This window comes from Penicillium daleae, assembly GCF_028827525.1.
Source record: "Penicillium daleae strain IBT 16125 chromosome Unknown utg000008l_segment0_segment0, whole genome shotgun sequence".
Lineage (NCBI taxonomy): Eukaryota > Fungi > Ascomycota > Eurotiomycetes > Eurotiales > Aspergillaceae > Penicillium > Penicillium daleae.
This window is the reverse complement of record NW_026623156.1, coordinates 3,335,085-3,354,534: the sequence shown is the minus strand read 5'-3', so window position 1 is coordinate 3,354,534 and position 19,450 is coordinate 3,335,085. Positions and strand designations below refer to the sequence as shown.

The 19,450-nt window shown below is 47.1% G+C and overlaps 4 protein-coding genes across 4 annotated transcripts; 3 read left to right on the top strand and 1 right to left on the bottom strand.

Annotated features, from left to right (window-relative positions):
- Positions 1-19: 19 nt before the first annotated feature.
- On the top strand, positions 20-1,255 carry N7458_009737 (tryptophan synthase subunit beta; the record flags this gene model as incomplete). The annotated part of the gene is made up of 1 exon (XM_056913119.1): positions 20-1,255. One exon carries the CDS (start codon positions 20-22, stop codon positions 1,253-1,255), a length of 1,236 nt encoding a protein of 411 aa, XP_056761968.1.
- Positions 1,256-1,867: 612 nt separating this feature from the next.
- N7458_009736 (uncharacterized protein) lies at positions 1,868-2,530 on the top strand (the record flags this gene model as incomplete). Its single annotated transcript, XM_056913118.1, has 1 exon — positions 1,868-2,530. The coding sequence occupies one exon, from the start codon at positions 1,868-1,870 to the stop codon at positions 2,528-2,530; it is 663 nt and encodes a 220-aa protein (XP_056761967.1).
- A 1,226-nt stretch (positions 2,531-3,756) lies between these two features.
- On the bottom strand, positions 3,757-5,780 carry N7458_009735 (fumarylacetoacetate hydrolase family protein; the record flags this gene model as incomplete). The annotated part of the gene is made up of 3 exons (XM_056913117.1): positions 3,757-5,429; positions 5,505-5,604; positions 5,649-5,780. The coding sequence occupies 3 exons, from the start codon at positions 5,778-5,780 to the stop codon at positions 3,757-3,759; spliced, it is 1,905 nt and encodes a 634-aa protein (XP_056761966.1).
- An 8,998-nt stretch (positions 5,781-14,778) lies between these two features.
- N7458_009734 (alpha/beta hydrolase) lies at positions 14,779-15,726 on the top strand (the record flags this gene model as incomplete). Its single annotated transcript, XM_056913116.1, has 1 exon — positions 14,779-15,726. The coding sequence occupies one exon, from the start codon at positions 14,779-14,781 to the stop codon at positions 15,724-15,726; it is 948 nt and encodes a 315-aa protein (XP_056761965.1).
- Between the last annotated feature and the right edge of the window lie 3,724 nt (positions 15,727-19,450).

Genomic DNA, 19,450 nt, shown 5'->3' with positions numbered 1-19,450 from the left:
TCTTCGAGGACTGGTCGTAATGCCAGACCTTCAACGTCCCTACTTGCAAAGCTACCCCAACGGCGAAGGGTATTTCGGTCGTTTTGGCGGCAACCATTATCCACCCGAGCTTCGGCCAGCGCTGGAGGAACTGGCCAGTAGCTACCAGGAACTTCATCAAACGCCAGAATTCCAGCGTGCACTCAATAATGCGCGAGTTGGGCTTCAAGGGCGGCCAACCCCAATCCATTACCTCGAAAACCTTTCAAAACAGGTCGGTGGCGCTCAGATCTTCATCAAACGAGAAGATTTGAATCACACGGGCGCGCATAAAATAAACCACTGTGTTGGTTTCGCACTTCTCGCCAAGAAAATGGGCAAGAAGAAATTAATCGCCGAGACTGGGGCCGGCCAGCACGGCGTCGCACTCGCAACTGCAGCGGCTTATTTTGGCCTTGAATGCGAAGTTCACATGGGGGAGGTCGATATCGCTAAACAGAGCTCGAATGTCGGTCGCATGCAGCTACTCGGTGCGCACGTGGTATCAGCAACTACTGGCCAGTCTGCGCTGAAAGAGGCGAGCGATTCCGCTTTCAACGCGTATCTAGAGCAGCATGCGCACGCGCTTTACGCGATCGGCTCAGCTATTGGGCCACATCCCTTCCCAATGATTGTTCGAGACTTTCAAGGCGTGGTTGGTCGAGAAGCCCGTGAGCAATTCATGTCCCTTACGAATGGAAGCTTGCCCGAGCATGTAGTTGCCTGTGTCGCAGGCGGTTCCAATGCTATGGGTATGTATTCTGGCTTTATTGATGATCCGGAGGTTGTTCTGCATGCTGTGGAGCCTCTCGGTAAATCTGATGAATTAGACCAACATGCAGCGACGCTATCATATGGAAGACTGGGAACATTACATGGTGCTCGATCGATTGTGCTGCAAAGAGACGACGGCACGCCTGCTAGTGTCTCCTCCGTAGCATCAGGGCTTGCCTACCCGGGCGTGGGCCCAGAGATTGCGATGCTCCATGAAGCCGATCGGATTTCCATTTCAGCAGTTTCCGACAAGGAAGCCATCAGAACATTTTTCCGTATGGCAAAGCTCGAGGGGATTATCATTGCATTGGAGAGTGCGCATGCATTGGCGTTTGCGATCCGCTTGGCGTCGCAGTGCCTTTCATCCGAACGAATACTGGTCAACCTTTCGGGGCGCGGGGACAAAGATGTTGACTACGTACTTGAGAATTACGGGACGGATGCCTCAGCAACCCTTTCATAGATATCGTTTTTACAATCACTCTCGACATCTGCTTGACCTAATTTGCACTGAATAACCGTGCAGAATTATTGCCACGATATGATACAGTTGCCGTTTAGAGCGTGTTCAAAATCATGTGAAAGAAATATACAACAGATGGTCTTGGTCCAGGGCCCCTTTGCTAAGCTCAAAGGATTTTATCTTATGCCCGTAAGTTGGGGATATTTCGAAGATAATGTATGGACTCACTCCAAGCCCCAGGATATACGGACACCATAAAACTGGTTTGAAAGATGAAACTTCTATTGGCACTAAAGAACCCACATCCCCTTTTATAACGTGATAAATAATTTGGAAGTAAACTAGCTAAGCACCAAGACATCCATACTATTTGCTTTTAGAAAACTATATAACTATCAATTGCCTTCTTTATATTTCTGCATTCCTAGGGAGTGGTCTGGTTAGCTGATCAGGTCATCGTATACCATCATGTGACCCGCGAAAGTCAAACTCAGGGGCAGTTTTGGTTTTTAGCTTCTTGTCTCTTTCATCCTCTCTCCAGGTTGACTGTTTTCCGCCGAATGCACTGATTTCCATCAATATCATAGCTGATTACTCACTGAGAAGTCGCTAATGGAAGATACTCCTGAAAGTAAGATCTATCAGCCGGGTCAGCTTGCTCAGTGGCTATTCTTCACAAATGCACGCGGCGAGGAGACCGACCCGGACTCGGCGATTGGCATAGCGCTGGAAGGGGACTGGGAGCGGCTGGAACCCCATGCGGCGGCGCTTCTAGGCGATACGTCGGCCGGGGCGTACGACCGATTCCTTGCAATGTCCGCACTGGCTCGCTGGGCCTCGCCGACTGGTTATGAGGCAGTCCGCGCGGCGGCGGAAGATCCTGATGCACAACCCTGGCGGGGTATGTCGATCGATCGACTACATAGCCTGGACAACACCTTCGCGCTGCTCACCGAGTCCGTTGCGAGCAGCCGGGATGAGGCCCAGGAACGCGGCACCTCCGCAGAGCGGCTAACGGCGCTCGCGGCGCTGATCAGCATCGCCCACCAGGTGTACTTCGAGCATAATATCTCCCGCTCGTGTCTCTATGACGAAGACATCGAGCAGTTACGCGAGCCGATCGAGACGCAGATCGAGCGTGGTCTGGCTGCGCTAGGTGCAGCCCAGACTCCGTTACCGCAGTGGGTGGACGACCAGGTTGAGGAGCTCATCCAGGCGCTGAGATTGGTGGACGAGAATGCTGCGGACGCCTATAAGGCGCGGTTGGGTAGTTGATCTTAGCGTAAGAGCAGAACCCAGATTTAATGTCCATCTCACATAGATTTAGTAGACTGAAACACTTGTTTCTTGGCATCTGCATTCAAGTGTCACCTAAGATGTAGGCTCAACAGCGATTTGTGCCTACAATCGAGCGGTGTTCCGCAATTGCTATACGAAATAAACTTCTGAATATTATTATTGCTTGTGTAAATCAAAGAATTTGCTGGAGAACCACCCCAAGGCTCGGACAATCGGGCCTTCTTAACGCGATCGGTAAGGGCAGTGCGAGACTCCTGAAATTCACTCGTAATCGTGGCAATATCTAGCTTCTTTTGTGCCAGAACGGCTATACAGGTTTCGGTTACGCGGGTTATGCAAGATCTGTTGATATCGGTAGATTTGGGTATATTTGGTGGGTGAAATAGTTGATTGCAGGCGAATGGTAGAAATGTGACGGGGTTTTACGGCGTACCCTCAGCGGAGAGCTGTAGATGCACGAAGGCATGGAACAGCCCATGAAAATCAAACCATTTAAACAAGATCTCGAGTGAGCCACGAGGATCTTGCAGAGTGTCACTTCCTCAGTCTCACCCGCGTCTGGGTACCAGAGGCTTACTCGCATCCAAAGAACACGAACTACAATTTACAGTACAGTACAAAGACATTATCCTGACGTCTTGATTCCTCCACGGTGCGATTTAGGCAAAATAGGCTCTGTATGTGCCAACTCACATTGAAGGCGTATAGGGTATACCTGCAAATGTAAGACGGCGTTCAATAGCTGTAAACCTCTTGGGACGATAATCGGTTGATCTCAATTCAGAATGTTCTTCGAATTCTATAGGCCTAGAGACCGGATCACTCGATAGGGCTAGAATTTCAATATCTTGAACGTAAGGATGGTGCTACCTGCACTTAACTCGAGCTTGCTGCAATACACTGACCCAAAATGCAAAATTTGCATTCAAGATATGACGGTTGAGGACGTCGGGATGCCTGAGGGTGTTGGGATGCGGCCAGGTTTGCCAGGCTCCCTGAGGCGCGCATTAGATTAGATTTCCACCATCCTGGCGTTCTCTCTTCTCTTTCTTTCCTCAGACTTGATTATTCGTTAAATGCACAAGATCTTCCTTGGTTTTTTCTGGCACGTAACCCACAATACCAAACTCGTGTTAGTCAAATCTCTCTGGTTGACATATTGTCAAGGTGCAATCTCGGATAATGCAGCATTGTTTCCACCATCAGATTGGCTTGGTAGCCAGAGCCGTATAGCCTTTTTGCAGTATTCTTTTCGGGCCAGTGGTACCGTTTTCTTTATTTGGTTGGTTCGTGTTGACCAGTGCTTCAGAGAATGTTGACTCTAGGTTGAAACCACTAGACGCGACACTGTCTACTTTATCAGGGTCAACGTAAGCTCCGCCAGCTTTACATTGATTCGATTCCGGTCTGGACCTGAACAGATATGTGTCCGTACCAAGCTTGAATAGCCGCCAAGCTGCTTGTAGGAACACTAGATCCGCCACCAGGATGGACAGTAAAAGGTTACCAGTCGATTTAAGTTGAGGCACCTGGCAGATATATCCCATGCTAATAACGCTCGGAGTTGTTCCCAAAGGGCCCGCCCCATTATTCGCAGAGCCGTAATACATGTCGACCTCTGGGCCAGGGTCCGCATTAGCCTTATGCCGCTGGATTGTTGAGAAGTTTCTGGAGAAATATTCCAGGTCATCGGCGTTGGTGAGGAGATTCGGTTCGGCCGTGATTTGTCCCAAGTCCGTCAATACAGTCGAGTATGCGGATTTGGCTAGGCTATCGGCTATGATCCATACGTCTGGATACACTCCGCCTTGATCTAGCATGGAAACAGTAGGTTTTCCTCCCGGAGATAGAACTTCAAAATTTCCATAGCCAAGGTCGACTATGAAGCGATAGTCGATGTTGAAGAACTGAAGGCTCTTGATGTCCCTGGCGGTGCTATTGCCTGGGGTGATGTAGATGGTTCCTTTCCGATTTGCAGGCTCGCCGTTAGATGTGGCGTTAGCACGAATATCTTGCATCGTTCGCGTGAGATAGACGTAATAATTTGAAATTGCAGACTCCCCCCACCACAGGCTCGCCCGAGTGCTTTTGTCTCTGTCCAAAAAGTTGCTACCGAGGAACGTGTACAGGTGTGACCAGGACATAGCCGCTGGTATATAGTCATATGCTTGGGTCAAGTTGAATTGTATGAGTCCACTTGGAGTATAGAAGGCACATGATACATAAGTGTGGACTACAGCGCCCCATTCAGAGAATCCGAACTGGGACGCCGTCCTATCGAGAGCCTCAAGATTTATTTCGATTGCTGTTACCGCGCAGTTTTCGAGGACGTTGTTGAAATAGGACATTGAAGGGAAAATAGTACTATTCGTTCCTTCTGATGGCTGCCAGACGGCTGTCAAGGTATAGGTCAACGCAGTCTGATTCGTAAACACCTGACTGCCGACAGGTACGGTAGAGGTACAGTCAAACACAAGGTCCGCGACCCCAGCATCCTGCCGCACCTCGCCATCAATCACCGTCTTCAGGGCCAAGTGCGCCGGATTCCCAAATAAATCTCCGCGAACCAGGCACGGGCCCATGGGAGCAAATGTGTCGAATCCCTTGGAAAAAGCCCACTGTGGTACGGCTCCTCGGAGTTTCCGCTCAGAAACATCGTTGGCGCAGGTATATGCTGCGACATAGCCGAGCGCTTCGTCAAGCGGAATATCTTTGCCTTCTTTCCCGATTACCAGCACGAGCTCTCCCTCGTAGTCTGATAGAGCCTCCTGTGCGATCTTGGGGATCGTCACATCGACGTTGTGATCATGCAGGGCAGTGCTCGCTTTGATGAAAATGAATGGGTATTCCGGCGTCGGTCTGCCTGTCTCTTGGACTATGAGTTCGATTACATTAACATTGCCAGATAAAAAGTCAAAGGTTTAGTAGGACAGCAATCATCATCTCTTACTGTGCTTTGCGTAATTTAGTCCAACACACCGAATAATATCAATGTCTGATGCTACAAGCGGTCCCAGCAGCCGTTTGACTGTGGCAACCTCCTCCGTCACCTTTGTCGCCCAAGTTTCGTCGAGAATATCTGTCCTTCAATGACCTTTGCCTTGAGGCCCGTGGAGTCTTCTGTGTAGCCTACATCAAACCCCTCGTAGGGCAGGATAGGCTCGCCGCGGAGGACTCGGCCTTCTGTTGCGACGAAGCGAATCAATCGATCCCAGGCCACCAACATCGTTGCGATATGTAGATAAGGAGGAAGGTGTTACCTTATGGTTCCTACTTTACAGGTAGATTTTAGCTCCTTATCTCAAGGCTATAGTTTTCTGAACGCAATTGACATCCTCTATCGCTCCGGGTCACTATATCCGAAGTGGAGCGATTATTTTTTAACCCAACTCTAGTTTATCCTTCGTCTTACCGGAGTATACGAATGCAATATGGGAAAAAGGTCGACGTGATATACTTATTTTCAAACCGCTCTGATTGTCTGAGAAACTATCCCGTTCAAGTTCCATTCGTCCCTCTGATACCTTCAATTTTATACACATTATGGTCGACTGCGTAGTCTCGCTGGATTGTATATGCGTTCGGCCACTTATAGAAACAAAGTAAATCAATAGGCCCCTCGCCCACGTAATAAAACTAACTGGAATCCCTTCCCATATTGACGAGCGAATTGGATCCGGAACATGCTTTCGCTTCGGAGAGTGGACCAACCAATACCGAACCGGAACCGCCGCAGTTTAAAGGGTACGGCATAAGTTTCGATTGTACATTCATCACATGGAACTCGGAGAATCTGCTATGGTTACCACCAGAGTACCGCCCACGTACCTCTGCAGTATCGCTATCGAAAGTATGCCTTGGTTGTCCTTCGGGACGGGTGCTATTCTTTACCATTATCCCCAGAGACTACCGCAGGTTCTTGAAGGCCACTGAATCCCCTTTGGTCGAAGCACATTTTAAGAATTGTCATCTGTCCCACCCTTGCTCAGATATTTCATCAAAAGAAGGGCTTAGGAGAACTGTTAATTATTCATAACGCCACTAGAGCTGCATATTATGTGCCACTTCCATGGAACATTCGAGCCATATAGTATATAATATGTCGGCATTCCTGTTCGAGAGACAATCGAACAATGTAGCAAGTGAGATAAAAACGTATCTTGGTCTCAAATGTTAATTCCACGGGCAAAAAGGCATCATTAAGATACGCTGCAGCCATGGTAGATTGCAGATTTGTTCCTAGTATTATAAGGGAGAATATTGGTGAATAAGTCACTGGTGTCTAGACTTCACAGATCTGCTAAGATCATTACGGACTTATATCTTCAACTCTTGTATTTTTTTGGATCGTAACGTCATAATGATCATTGTTTAACTACATCCATTATGATATCGTGACCGGTTTCCTGTAAAGTAGCTAGACAGATTATATTACGGTAGCAGTTGACGTCACCAATACTGGATTGCATAAGTTTACATTTAACGTTTACAATTTTAATTTTAAACTTAAATGGCAAACCATCAAATATCCGTACATACTAGGCTGAGGGAACCATTCAGAAGGTGTTAATCGAAGATCTATCATGGATATCACTGTTTAGAGCGTCCCTTGTCCTAGAGGTAGCATTAGCAGTTAAAACACGGAGTGGCGCGGGTATTCAGAATTGACACGATTTACCCTACAAAACGTAAGGGAGATTGGAACAACGTTGAATCAGCCTGTTCTTAGCAATAAGTATCTTAGCAATTAAGTTATCGTCTTGAGAAACGCATCGTGGAATGACCGCATGTGGATCCCACGGCGTTCGGGCTACGGAAGGGGGGTTTGTGTGGTACTGCAAATTCTGTTCCCATTGTTTCGAACTTCCGCTCCATCCAAACTTAATCGAAGAATGTAAGAATCAAACATATCAATCTAGACCGCCGTGCGTCTCAAGGTTCATATCACGGTAGCCTGCCCTATCTTCCTTGTTAGATCAAGCCACATCTGTATTCCTTACACCCTCTTTTGGACTGTGAACCCCGGCTCGTACTCCGCAGTATTCCGTCTTATTGCGCCTATTCATGCTTTGCTAGTATAGGTTATATTGCTCTTTATGAGAAGGATAAACTATAAAGCCGGCCACCTGTCCCGTGAAACAACCTACGGAGCCCAACACAGGCCACACAGCAGATTAACATTATAATATTTTCCTTCTAAAGCAATCAGCTACCCTCTTCACCACCTCCATCATGAAGCTGCTACCTAGCTTAGTTATGTTTGCTTCTGCTGTCTCTGCCTGCAGTGACCCTGCCTACCGATGCAAGAACCCCGAGGGATCTAAAAGTGGCGACTATTCTAGAACTACTGAGATCTGCGCAGAAATAAGTAATGGCGCAAGTATGTGCTATTGCTATGCCGCAGCTGAGTATTACTGCTACCTTCAGAATGGTGTCAATGTGCAAATGTTTGTTGATTCCTGCAGATCGATTGATCCATGGTATGCTGAAGCCTGTTGAAACGATATTCATTGGATGTTCTGGCAGGCAATGGTCAGTAATCAAAGGCAATATTTCCCGTTTTAAGATTGATGGTGACATTGAATAGGAATTCGGAGCCAATATCGTTGTCGGCTTCAATGCAAAAGCTTATCGTATCCTCTAAGGATGAGGGAGCCACTCTTTTCGCTTCAATCCATTCTGCTCCCTTTTCCCCCTGTTACTGTTGCTGGTCAATGTTTTCGCTATCAAGTCCTTTATTCCTGTGACCACCCTAGGTTTCTTTAATAAGATATTATCTCAAATTCTCAACCTGCTTGAGGATCACCTCCGTCCCAGTCCGAGTCCGGGAAAATCAAAGTATTGTTCTGCTTTTATGTAGCTCCCTTATATTTAACGTGGAAGTCGGCTTGGTTCCCTCGGCATTTTTCCATACTGTTGGTAGGTCCAGGTTGACTACCCAGAAGGGAGCTGGAAGGGGCTCCACGGCACTTCTATGTTGCAGACAAAATAGCTCCCTCAAGATTGTTGGCAAAATTTTGACAGTTATTCAAAATTAATTTATAGGGGCTGGCTTGATTTACATGAGCGTGTGCCAGAAGAACAGACGTTAGATCTGAGCCTGTCTTATATACTCATTAACCTTTCGGTCAAACTCACCGATCTGGGCTATGCTCTCCGGTCCTTGGACAGTTTTTCCAATGTCGATAAAGTAGGTAGGTTGGAATTGCCTATCATCAAATCGGAACATTCTTTGCCCGCTTTCATCAATCTTTCCCACAATTGCATAATAATTCCAAGTAAGGGGATTAATGTTATCGCCACCCCCCTGTATTTTCTGTAGTTGGGGTTTTTCGTAGTTAGTCGTGTTTATTGAGCCAATCATACAGGACTAGGTCTTAAAAGCTTATCTCGACTCGCAAAGCCCAGTGTGACGCCTTGTGTTCCATGAGATATGGGCTAAGCCTATCCATGGCAGATGGGTCCATGAAAGTCATGATATAATTAGTGTTGGAATCTGTCGAGGGCAAGTCAAGCCTAAGATCTCTTGGTAGAGACCGAGAAAAGCCCCCAAGGGCAGAAAATGGTTCGGAATATGATATATTTGAAGAGTTTTCGAATGCCCGTAAAGGACGGAAAACAATTTGAACCCTCGGCATCATTAAAGGGGGTCTTCGAGGGAATTAATTGTCTTGAGGCGCGAGAATAATATATTCTGAGCTGACTTCTAGTCTAAGCCAGAACTATCTAGTTGGGGTCACTATTCATATTTATATTTCAGCTATATTACTAGCAGATCTTCTTGTTGGCTGTCGGAGTAGGGCTTAGAGATGAAATTCGAACTGGTCAGAAGACGTGTCCAGCCAACTGGCAGTGTTTCGAATAGGTCCCCATGGAGGGCGGGAATCAGCGGTGATGCCTAAAAGGCTCATTTTAATTCATTTGCAATTTGATCGATGTCGTCAGCCTCATTATTCAAGAGCCAATAAGTATGGATTGTTAGAGCTATCTGCCGGGGCGAAGAAAGAGGGGAAGTCGGTGTGACAGTCTTAGTGAATGAATAGCAAACAAATATCAACCAGCCTCGTTACTTGAAAGCCAGAGAACGTCCAGCTGTACTGGAATTAATATTTACCTGGGTTAAAAGAGGTGAGCATCTCAGTGGCTGCGTGTATGTTCATGCAGTCAGCGACCGATAACGAGGCAATGTAAGGCGGGTGCTAAATAAAGAAAAAAGAGGTTGAGGAGTCAACAGGAGACAGAAAATAGGTCACTAGGGAGGGTCAATTGAACTTCTATGCCTGGCCAACGTGCTTAGTCAGATTCTCCTGTAGGTAGTTAGTTAACTAGGTTATAAATATTGCTCTGTTTCCTAGTTAATACGAACAAGCTTGACCTCTTTTTGATCAAGGATAGAACTCCTGGGCATACCTGACTATAAGTGTATCGACCTTCCACTGCTCGATCCTTCTGTCTTACTAGCCGATTTTGTTTTATATTACTTGGTCACTCTTCAACCGATTGATTCTGTATAGAGTTTTGTGTACACACGGAATTATGCAATCGCATATTATCCAACATAATATAATAGACCGGGGCGTCGACCCTACGTAGAGAATAAGCCTCTACTACACACTATATTAGATTACCTAGACCTAGAGACGTGACGTTCTAGGTAAGACTATTCAGAAGTGCGTTATTAAGAGCACGATTATTAGTCCTGGTACTAATAAGATAGGTATATCTTAATCTAAAGACCTTTAACTAGGTGATTTATACACGTAGGTAACCAACCGGCTTCTTAGTATAGAGGTTATTGAGTATATAGATAAAGCTCTTCAATCTGCTTAGCACTAAGAGAGTATTACTGAGAGAGATCTACATGATCTAGAGAGGATAGGTCATCTTTTTTCTTGCCTGCAGATAGATGGGAGGAAGCAGAGGAGAGTTGGACCAAAAACAGACTCGTGATTACCTCTTTAGGATTAGCGCAATTTACAACAGGCACACTTTCATTAGGCATTCTGTTGCACGGAGGGCTGTGCCGAAAACGGGAGTTCACTGTATTAACCTGTCTTGAGATTAACGGCATCTAAATCCAAGGTATCTATGGTGATTTCTTCTGAGAAATGACCTGACAAGAGTTCTTTCAGGACAATCACCAAAACGCCCGATGAAGTCGAACTTCGTACACCGCGACCGCAGACAACTCCATCAAATAACACTTAATACCTGGTATACACCATCGCTCCTCCTATATCCGAATCCCTCGTCTCACTCAACTTTGCGACTATCTGAACAGAAAATAGAGGAATCAATTCTCTTCTATCTAAGCTATTCGAGGTCTGGGAAGTAGCAGCTTACATTGGTAACAAAATGCAAACGACAATGAAATTCTGTTTATTTCCAGAACAAAATTCTCAGTAGACTCATGGCTGTGGAGCCCCAATGATCATGTCCGTTGTCTGGCAGAGGAATACCCGTCAGTTGCGCCGTAGCGACCTGCGCAGAGCGAATTCCATAACTTATGTCCACGCAGCTATACCGGGGTATTTCTACGAACTGGCCCACTAAACCAAGATGCGAAGTTTTTGGAGGTATTACCTCAGGGCGGTCGGTCATAAAACGGACCAGTAACATAGAGCTCATCCGCGGCATGAGGCGAGGAATTGTCAAGGTATGATGGACCAAAGACGGGTATTTAAGATGCCCAAGGACTTCTGTGAGAATCTCGGCACCGGAACAGATCTCCATCGGTTTCTGAATGTAGTTACCCCTGGTTTTAGGAAACAGGGCAAACCCCCAGATCACGTGGGTGTTTTCGGGCTGTTGGCTGAAGACAGGCTGCGTAGGTACGCATAAGCTGAGTTTCCAGCTGCTGTTTGGCAAGGAAATATATGTTCCAGCTTCTGCATGAGGAGAAATTGAAGCTAAAAAGTCCCAGAGGTATGGATCTGCGGTAGTGACCGTGAAGGAAGCTATGGTCGAATCATCCACGCGAGTGCAAAAGTTATAGGGATTGCCGAATACATGATCATGAGTTCCAAGCTCCAACCATATTGTCCAATTCTCATCATACTCTTCGTTGGGTTCGATTGACCTAGGCGGAGGAGGGTAATCATTCGAGCCGGTTAATGAACCCGACACCGTGGACCCCAGCATCAGGATGACTAGGTCATGTATACCGATATTCTTTGTGATATGAAACCCATTTTCAAGGAGATCCAACCTTGAAATCTTTTGTCGGCCGTCTTGGGTAGTGGTATCGATATTCGTCACTTTCGTATCAAAGTGAAAATCAACACCCTGATTTCGAAGATAGAGATATACAGGCAGATAAATCGACTCATGCTGATAGTATCCAGTTATATCTAGGCAATTCAGTATGCTCAAATGGTGAAACTTTCGCAGATATTGTCGTAAAGCTCGTCTGAATTCGAGGGCACTATGCCAAGGTTGGAAACCAAATCTAGCAGTTCAGCGTCAGTCCAGCGTAATCCGTCGACAATTTACTTACTGAGCGGTCCACACAACCCAAAAAGAGCTTTGGAAAAAGCTGCTGGACATGAAATCCTGAATTCGAATCCGTTTCAGGCTTTTCTCGCTTCTCAGCATCAAGAGAGCTAATTGCATACGACACTTGACACTCAAACCCAGGCCTTTCGGAGATATCGATTCTCTGCTGTCAGAATTTTGAATGAGAAACTTGGTTCCACAATTGTGGTCTGCAGGCATATGACTGGCTTCTTTTTTTTTTGATTTCGTCCAGCACTGTGCATCCACGAGATTGTTCGGAGGGAATGGACGCAAGAAGCTCCTCCAGAGGTGACCCTACTGGAACTGGCAAACATCCTGCGAATTGATCATATCCATGGACAGAGTCACCGTTATGATGTAAAGCTGCACCCATAGAGATGTGCGAGTCCAAAACGTGCACGTTGTGCGGTAGTAACTTAGCACGCTGTACCAAATACACTGCTGATGCCAAAGACGCAGTTCCGCTTCCAACGATCCAGGCTTCGACTGCGAGCTGAGGCTCATCCTGAGCGCATGCCTCATCCATTGACTTGAGAAAACAAAGGAAAAATTAGGGATTTGGAGGGCTCAAGGAGAATGATCAATACTGTCTTTGCGTGTCCAGCGAAGCTGTGGCCTCATTTTTGGTAGGTAGGAGAGCAGATTCCGATGGAGGGGATTGGGGTTTTCCATACAAAATATAAGGAATCCAGAGAACCTATTCGATACACAGAGTTGACGCAGTATAATTGTCATCGCCGTAATTACGCTGAGGGTACTCTGATTGGCGGCTAATGCCTGTGGCCAAGGAACAATAATTGTGGCGGCGAGTGGTAACGTCAGCGACGACCACCAAAGCGAGAGAACCCGCTTGTCAAACTTCCCGGGGAAAATCAACGTGCTTGCCGGCCGATCTAGACACGCCTTATTCAGAATTGCAAATTCCTACCGCCCAACCTAATTCAATTACCTACCATACCACCAATCCGCACTGAATCCTCGCAGAAATTGGCCAACCAAGAGGGCACCCTATTCTGAACTCACTTCACCATCACCTAGTGGCATTTTAGCTTATGCGCACTATTATGTTTACACCGCCCGCGGTAGCCCGACTTTCCGACAATAGTGTGCTTTTCTTTCCGTTGATTTAATTGAGGGTCTGTTTTCGCTTCTATTATTATTCTTCAGTAAAATAAATTAGGGTATCCACTGAAATAAAGATAGCCACGACCTACACCCGTCGATAGCATGACTTATAATTATTAAGATGGGACCACCGAAGACCTTTTGCCAGCGGCTAGCCGCTCTTCGCAAGTGACGCTGTCACCCGTTCATCTACCCTCCCTAGAAAACCGCGTAGTCCGCTTCAGTATGGCCGTTTTGCTGTGCAGTCAGACAGTCTCGTTGCAGATGTCGGATAGGATTTGGGTTCATCCCGTCGTTACTTGGGTTTCTTCGGTCTTCGAGGATGTCCGGTCTCTCATGTGGATAAAGCACCGCCCGTCTCTTCTGTCTTCTAGGAGAGCTTCTCAAGAAGATTAGCCTAATCAATTATTTCCCTCTCTGTGTGCAAGATCTCTTCCTACCGTTCAGATTAGCTTGTCCAGCAATAATCCCTAATTGATTACTGTATTCTGATGCTTCTCTAGAGTAGCCAGAGCCAGCTATTCGAGATATATTGAGTTATCTTCGTTTTTCCGTTCATTCTGAGACTTATAGGTGAAGCCACGTGACGCAGCATGTGCAATTCTTTCTGAGTTTCTTTTAGATGTTCATTGGGAGCATCTTCGAAATATTGGAAGTAAAGGGGAAAATGGAGCAGCAGATTCTGAAGGGCTCCTATTTATTGCCTGGATCAAGTGAAGATGGAAAAGTGGGTGCTCTAGGTGCTCTGGGTGACATAGGTGCTCTGGGTGATCTAAGTGATCTGAGTGAGAATCTTCGTCACCCAGCCCTCACCTATATCACCCAGCCCTCACCCTTAAACCAGATCAGGGGCCATTTTAGAGCTCAGGGCGCATTGAGAATTAAATGAGTACTATAACCGGCTTAAGCACGGGGAAGTCCTGTTCTCCACACCCTATGGTCGTATATAGTAAAACTTGAGTTGAAACACACTATATGCTCTAAATTTCTTTAATTTTAATGTATAGAACGCTACTTTCGCGTCGCGCGACTAGGGATGAGAAAGAAGGGCGGGTATGCAATAGACAAGACGAGAAGCTGATTGAGAACCGGATTATTCTTACCCTCTATCGCGCGACAGTCACACACCGACCTCTTAGATGTGGAAGAGAACAGTGTGAATCATTAGATGAGCTATCCCCTGATAAAATTCCCGTCTTCTTGGGATCTATATATAGATATCTGATGAGGTGATACAAGATTCAGCGGTTGTGATATGACCATTCTATCTCTGGGAAAATGACAAACTAAACAGTAAATCAATATATCTATATCGTAAGCTACCCTTAATACGAGAATATATACGATGTATTTACGATGAGAAGCCTTCAAGTAATGCCTGCTACACCATTGAGTGAACGGCTACACTCACGTGATACTACATAGCCGTCGGACTTTGCCTATTTTGTTCGCGAAACCCCTACTGAACCCCACTTGGCCAGAGTCGCGTCTCCGTTCACGTACAGGATCGAAATTATTACGGTACTGCATCAATGTCAAAGCGCGTCCATAGGTGAAACTTATTGAACTCGCAAACCACTGCCATGTCGAGTCAACCGACCCTTGTCTTCATACCAGGTTCCTGGCACAGACCTACATGCTACGACCCGATCATCAAGCTCCTGGAGCCTAAGTTCAGATGTGTGGCAGTGTCTCTTCCCTCGACAGCATTTGATCCCGAAGCGACCTTCAAAGATGATCTCGATGCTGCTCAGAATGCGATCTCTGCCGAGACAAGTAGCGGGCGCAATGTTGTTGTCATTGCGCACTCGTATGGCGGCATCGTGGGTAACAGCGCGATCAAAGGCTTCGCAAAGCCAAAGGACGGTAATGACAGTCAATTGGGATACGTCATTGGGCTGGTCCTCATTGCTTCTGGCTTCACCTTGACTGGGATGGCCTTTATGGATCCATTCTTCGGTCGTCCGCCGCCTGCCTGGCGTGTGAATAACGAGACCGGCTACGCTGAGCTTGTTGTTTCCCCACGGGAGCTGTTTTACCATGACCTGCCAGAGGAAGAAGCAAAATATTGGGTTTCTCAGCTCACGACCCAGAGTCTGAAGGCGTTGTTCGAAGGCGGCGAGTATTCTTATGCCGGTTGGAGAGATGTGCCATCTTGGTACATTGGGACTGTGGAGGATCGGGGGTTACCGGTGCTGGCACAGCGGATGTCAGTTGGTATGGCGAGAGAAATGGGTGCTAATGTGGAGCATCGAGAGCTTCAAACCAGCCATTCGCCCTTTTTGAGCCAACCTGAATTGACAGTGGAAATACTTTTGGAGGCTGTTGATGCTTTTACCAACTCAAAGAGTGGCAAGGTCAAGTCGTCCTCTGGTGGAGCTGAGAATGCGATAGTAGTGCCGGGCACCACACTCTTGAAGCCATTGACATGGTTTAAATTTGGACTGCCAATGGCCTTTGGCCGGGTGTTGGGCCGATGCGTTCTTTTATTTGGCTGGGGAAGAAGACTCTGGAGAGCCGGCTTGCGCTGATTGGCGTCCATTGATCAGAAGAGCTTCCAAATCGCTGTATGATATTAGCTTGGAAAATGAAAATAAAGAAATAATCTCCTGTCTTGACATAAGGTTTCTGTACTAAAAGAATTCCCAAAGAGATGTGGCTATCATAAGGTTGTAGTTCCATATATGCCTAGATAACCTATCACTAGAGTCGAATTTGTACTAGGTATAAACTATCGTGAATTACCTCCATGCAGAGCCTCATCTTAGTCACCTATGTGCCTCGAACCAGCTAAGCAATTCAAGAACCCTCAAATTCTTAGTAGGTTCCTACGAAGAAGGTGCACAGTCAGCTTCAATGCTGGCACATTCTGCTACAGCCCTATAAGCGTCCCTTTCCACGACCCACCACGCCTTACAACAGCCAAGAGCATAGACGGCACACCAATCCGGTCGCTCGTGCATACCTCCAGCGTCCGAGCACGGAGTGCATAACACTATCCTGTACTAAATAGTGTCGACGGTATAGGCATTGCTTATTCTGCAGGCAAAGCATGGCCAGCCCGGCAACATCCGCCAGACGCGGTCAGCAGACCCATGCGATGATCTCCAACCCATCGACCGGAACGTATTCGCTCTTTCGCGCATGGCGCATGACCAAAAGGAATGTTCGGCTCGGAACGGCATGATAGACGGAAGACAGTACCTGTGAATCCCCTCGCATACCAGAGTAGAGCCATGTTGATCCCGCTCCCGCGAGCATCCGTAACCAGGATCGTGGCGTGGACTGGGGTGTTGATCTCATCGTGTGGCAGAGGAATGTGGACCCGGCACAGGGAGACTAGGATTGTAAGGGAAAGCCACGAGGTACATAGTTATGTTTACAAGGCTTGGCTTTGGGTACCTGGCGCGGAGTAGATAGGTAAGTACGGAGTTATGTATGCTGTTTCCTGGAGCATTCGGTACGAGGTAGGGCTGGAGTATTGTACCACGATGTGTAGACGGGCAGTATTTTGAACGACCGAGGCCGAAAACACGTGGGTAGGATTCATTTCTGCAGTATGTCTGTCTATAGACGCGCTTTCTAGAAAAGAAAAGCAAGATGTATAATATCTCTACATTATGTTAGCGAGTATATACGCTGTATGTAGACAAACCTCGGAAGTTTTAAGGATCTTGATTTGCAATCAGAAAATGGAGATAAGGAACCACAATCCTCCATAAGTTGGTGATGAGGCTGAGACGTGAGAGCATAACGAAAAAAAGTCAGAATTGTGCACTGAATGGACCCACAGCAAAACGGAGGATCTGTGGCTGGTCGGCGTCGGAGTTCGGGGCTTCCGATCTGCGACTGCGAGGTTGTCGAAATTTTTTTTTAAAAAAAACTTTGTTTGAGTTGGTCCGTCGCCGAGGATGATCGCCAAGGTTCCGGACGGATTGTATTTGTGTTTGTGCAGTTCTTCAAAGTTGAGTCATGCGTAAACATAGTGGAATTGTGATAATTTGCATGAGAATATTGTATTGTACATGAATCTTATTTCATTATTCTCATCCGGCAGATCATTCTGTGTCCCACATGTATAGATAGTAAAGACTGGAAGGTAGGTCTGATCTTGAGCCGCTTAAGTAAGGCAGTCGGGGTCTTAATGCGGTTTGTGCATTAAAAAAAGCGCCATCAATGCGGACAGCATTTGAGTCTCCACTGGCCTAGTAGGGATTGGAGCTTTTTGACGATGTATTAGTTTCCTGTCGTTGGTCTTTGCTTGGACCCAAATCACTGAGAATCATTGTCCGTATCTTCAAGATCTCGAGCATGGTCTTGTGTACATAATTATGCTCTGTAGACCGCCTGCCTAGTATGACCTCCGCCTGGGGTACATTAATTGAAACTACCGGCAGAATTGAACACAGCCTCGGCTCGCAGTTTACTCCGTACGCCGTAAAAAAATGACGAACAGACCAGACAAGAAGAATCACGTTCATAACTTACCTACTATCAAAGAGACCAGATATACCATAGTCATAGCCTATCAACATTATCACCAGCCTTCATTACTCTCTCTGTTGATGGTATCATAAAAGTCTCGGCCAGCCCATGCAATGGCCGAGAATCATGACTGACATCATCGACCTGTCAGAGGTGGATCAGCCTCGGAAGGCCGCAACAAATCGCCGAGCGACCAAAGAAAATTCTAATTATTTTTCCAGATCTCCCATCGATTGGGACCATTTGATGGTTCGGACCACTTAATGGCCGACCCGGCCAAACTCCTCGGACGAATCCGAATCCCGCATCTGCTATGACTCTTGCTTACCGTCGACCCATTGGACAAGGCTGTTTGTTGTCTACTCTGTGCAATTTGCAGTCTGCTGTCTGCTGTGTGTGTGTGTTGTCTGCAAATCCGCGCGCATGGCGTTACTAACTCCGTTGCGCGGCTGAAGCCATATACCCCTAATCACCGAGAGCTCGGACGTGGAGGCTTCTAGATCTCTCGATGGCTTCATCAGTGATGACTCTTGTTTCCAGGTACTAGTATTGTTCTGGATCAGTGATGATGTAGCCTAATGCTCAGATAAGGACGAGATATATTTGGGAAGATGAACCATTCGACACGATCAACTCCATCTCATCCCTCTGGGCAGTGAATGATCCGCAGGGTTCGGCCAGAGATCCAGCAACCAGATTTCTACTACTGCCTAGTTAAGACAATCGTACCAGCGACCGAAGATCATCATAGGGCTGCTCGTAAAGTTGGTGGGCCAACTGGATGGTGGGGGGCCTTAGGTAACAAATTCATCGACATCCACCTACGAAACCCGTTGGGCCTGGAAGGGGAATATACTGCGAGACCGCCGTAAACAGCCGCAACGGAATTGCAGAGCCACCCCCGTCAGGCTGCTTAACCTTCTGGTGGGAGTCTAGCTTGGCTTCTGGGCGCCATGACGAGCTGAGCCGCCAATTTTCTCCCTACGCGGCGCGGTTTCATGTTTCGTGGCATTCCACACGGAGACACAGCCATGATTTACTCGCAACAAGCCTTGGTTTTAGCCCTGTCTGTTTTGCTGACGGTCGCTTGTTCGCGACATAAGCAGTAAATGCCCTGTTGGGCCCCCCACTTTGACAATGACGGAGCTGGGATGCCTGTTCTGCCTTACTCCGCCATTGTCCTTGAGGCTGCGGTCTGCAAGGAGGAGTACGTGGTCCAGCAAGAAGCGAGGTATTGTAGACTGGAGAACAGAGTACAGCATGTACAGGACGTATGTCAATTGTTGCCTCCGCAGCGACAGCCCTCCACGTCTCGCTGCAGCCTGTCAGTTGTCAATGTCTGGGGAAGAAGCCAAGGCCAATAATCGAGGTGCCTTGAGTTGGGCTATTTTCTTGGGAGGTCTTTGCTTTTTGCAGCCGCATGGTCATGCGAATACGGATTACTGGAACGAGCGGTGGTCCGTGAGTTTCTTGATTATCAATGGTCTACTTGTGTACTGGACGATAAAGCAGAGAGTACGGAGGTAGTAATCAACAGCAAAGAGAATATTCCATGGAGCTGGGAATACGAGCCAACGAGAACCGTGGAGAGAAGCCTTCTGGACCATAACGATATCTAAGGAGACGGTGATTGATAATTAACTGTTATTGTCATCTGGACCGTGCGGAATGCGAGGGATACCCCATTGGGCAAGCCAAGGCTTTACCAATGGTGAGATAAGGGCAGTCATGATGATGCTGATGCTGGGTTAAAAGGCTATTACAGTCCTG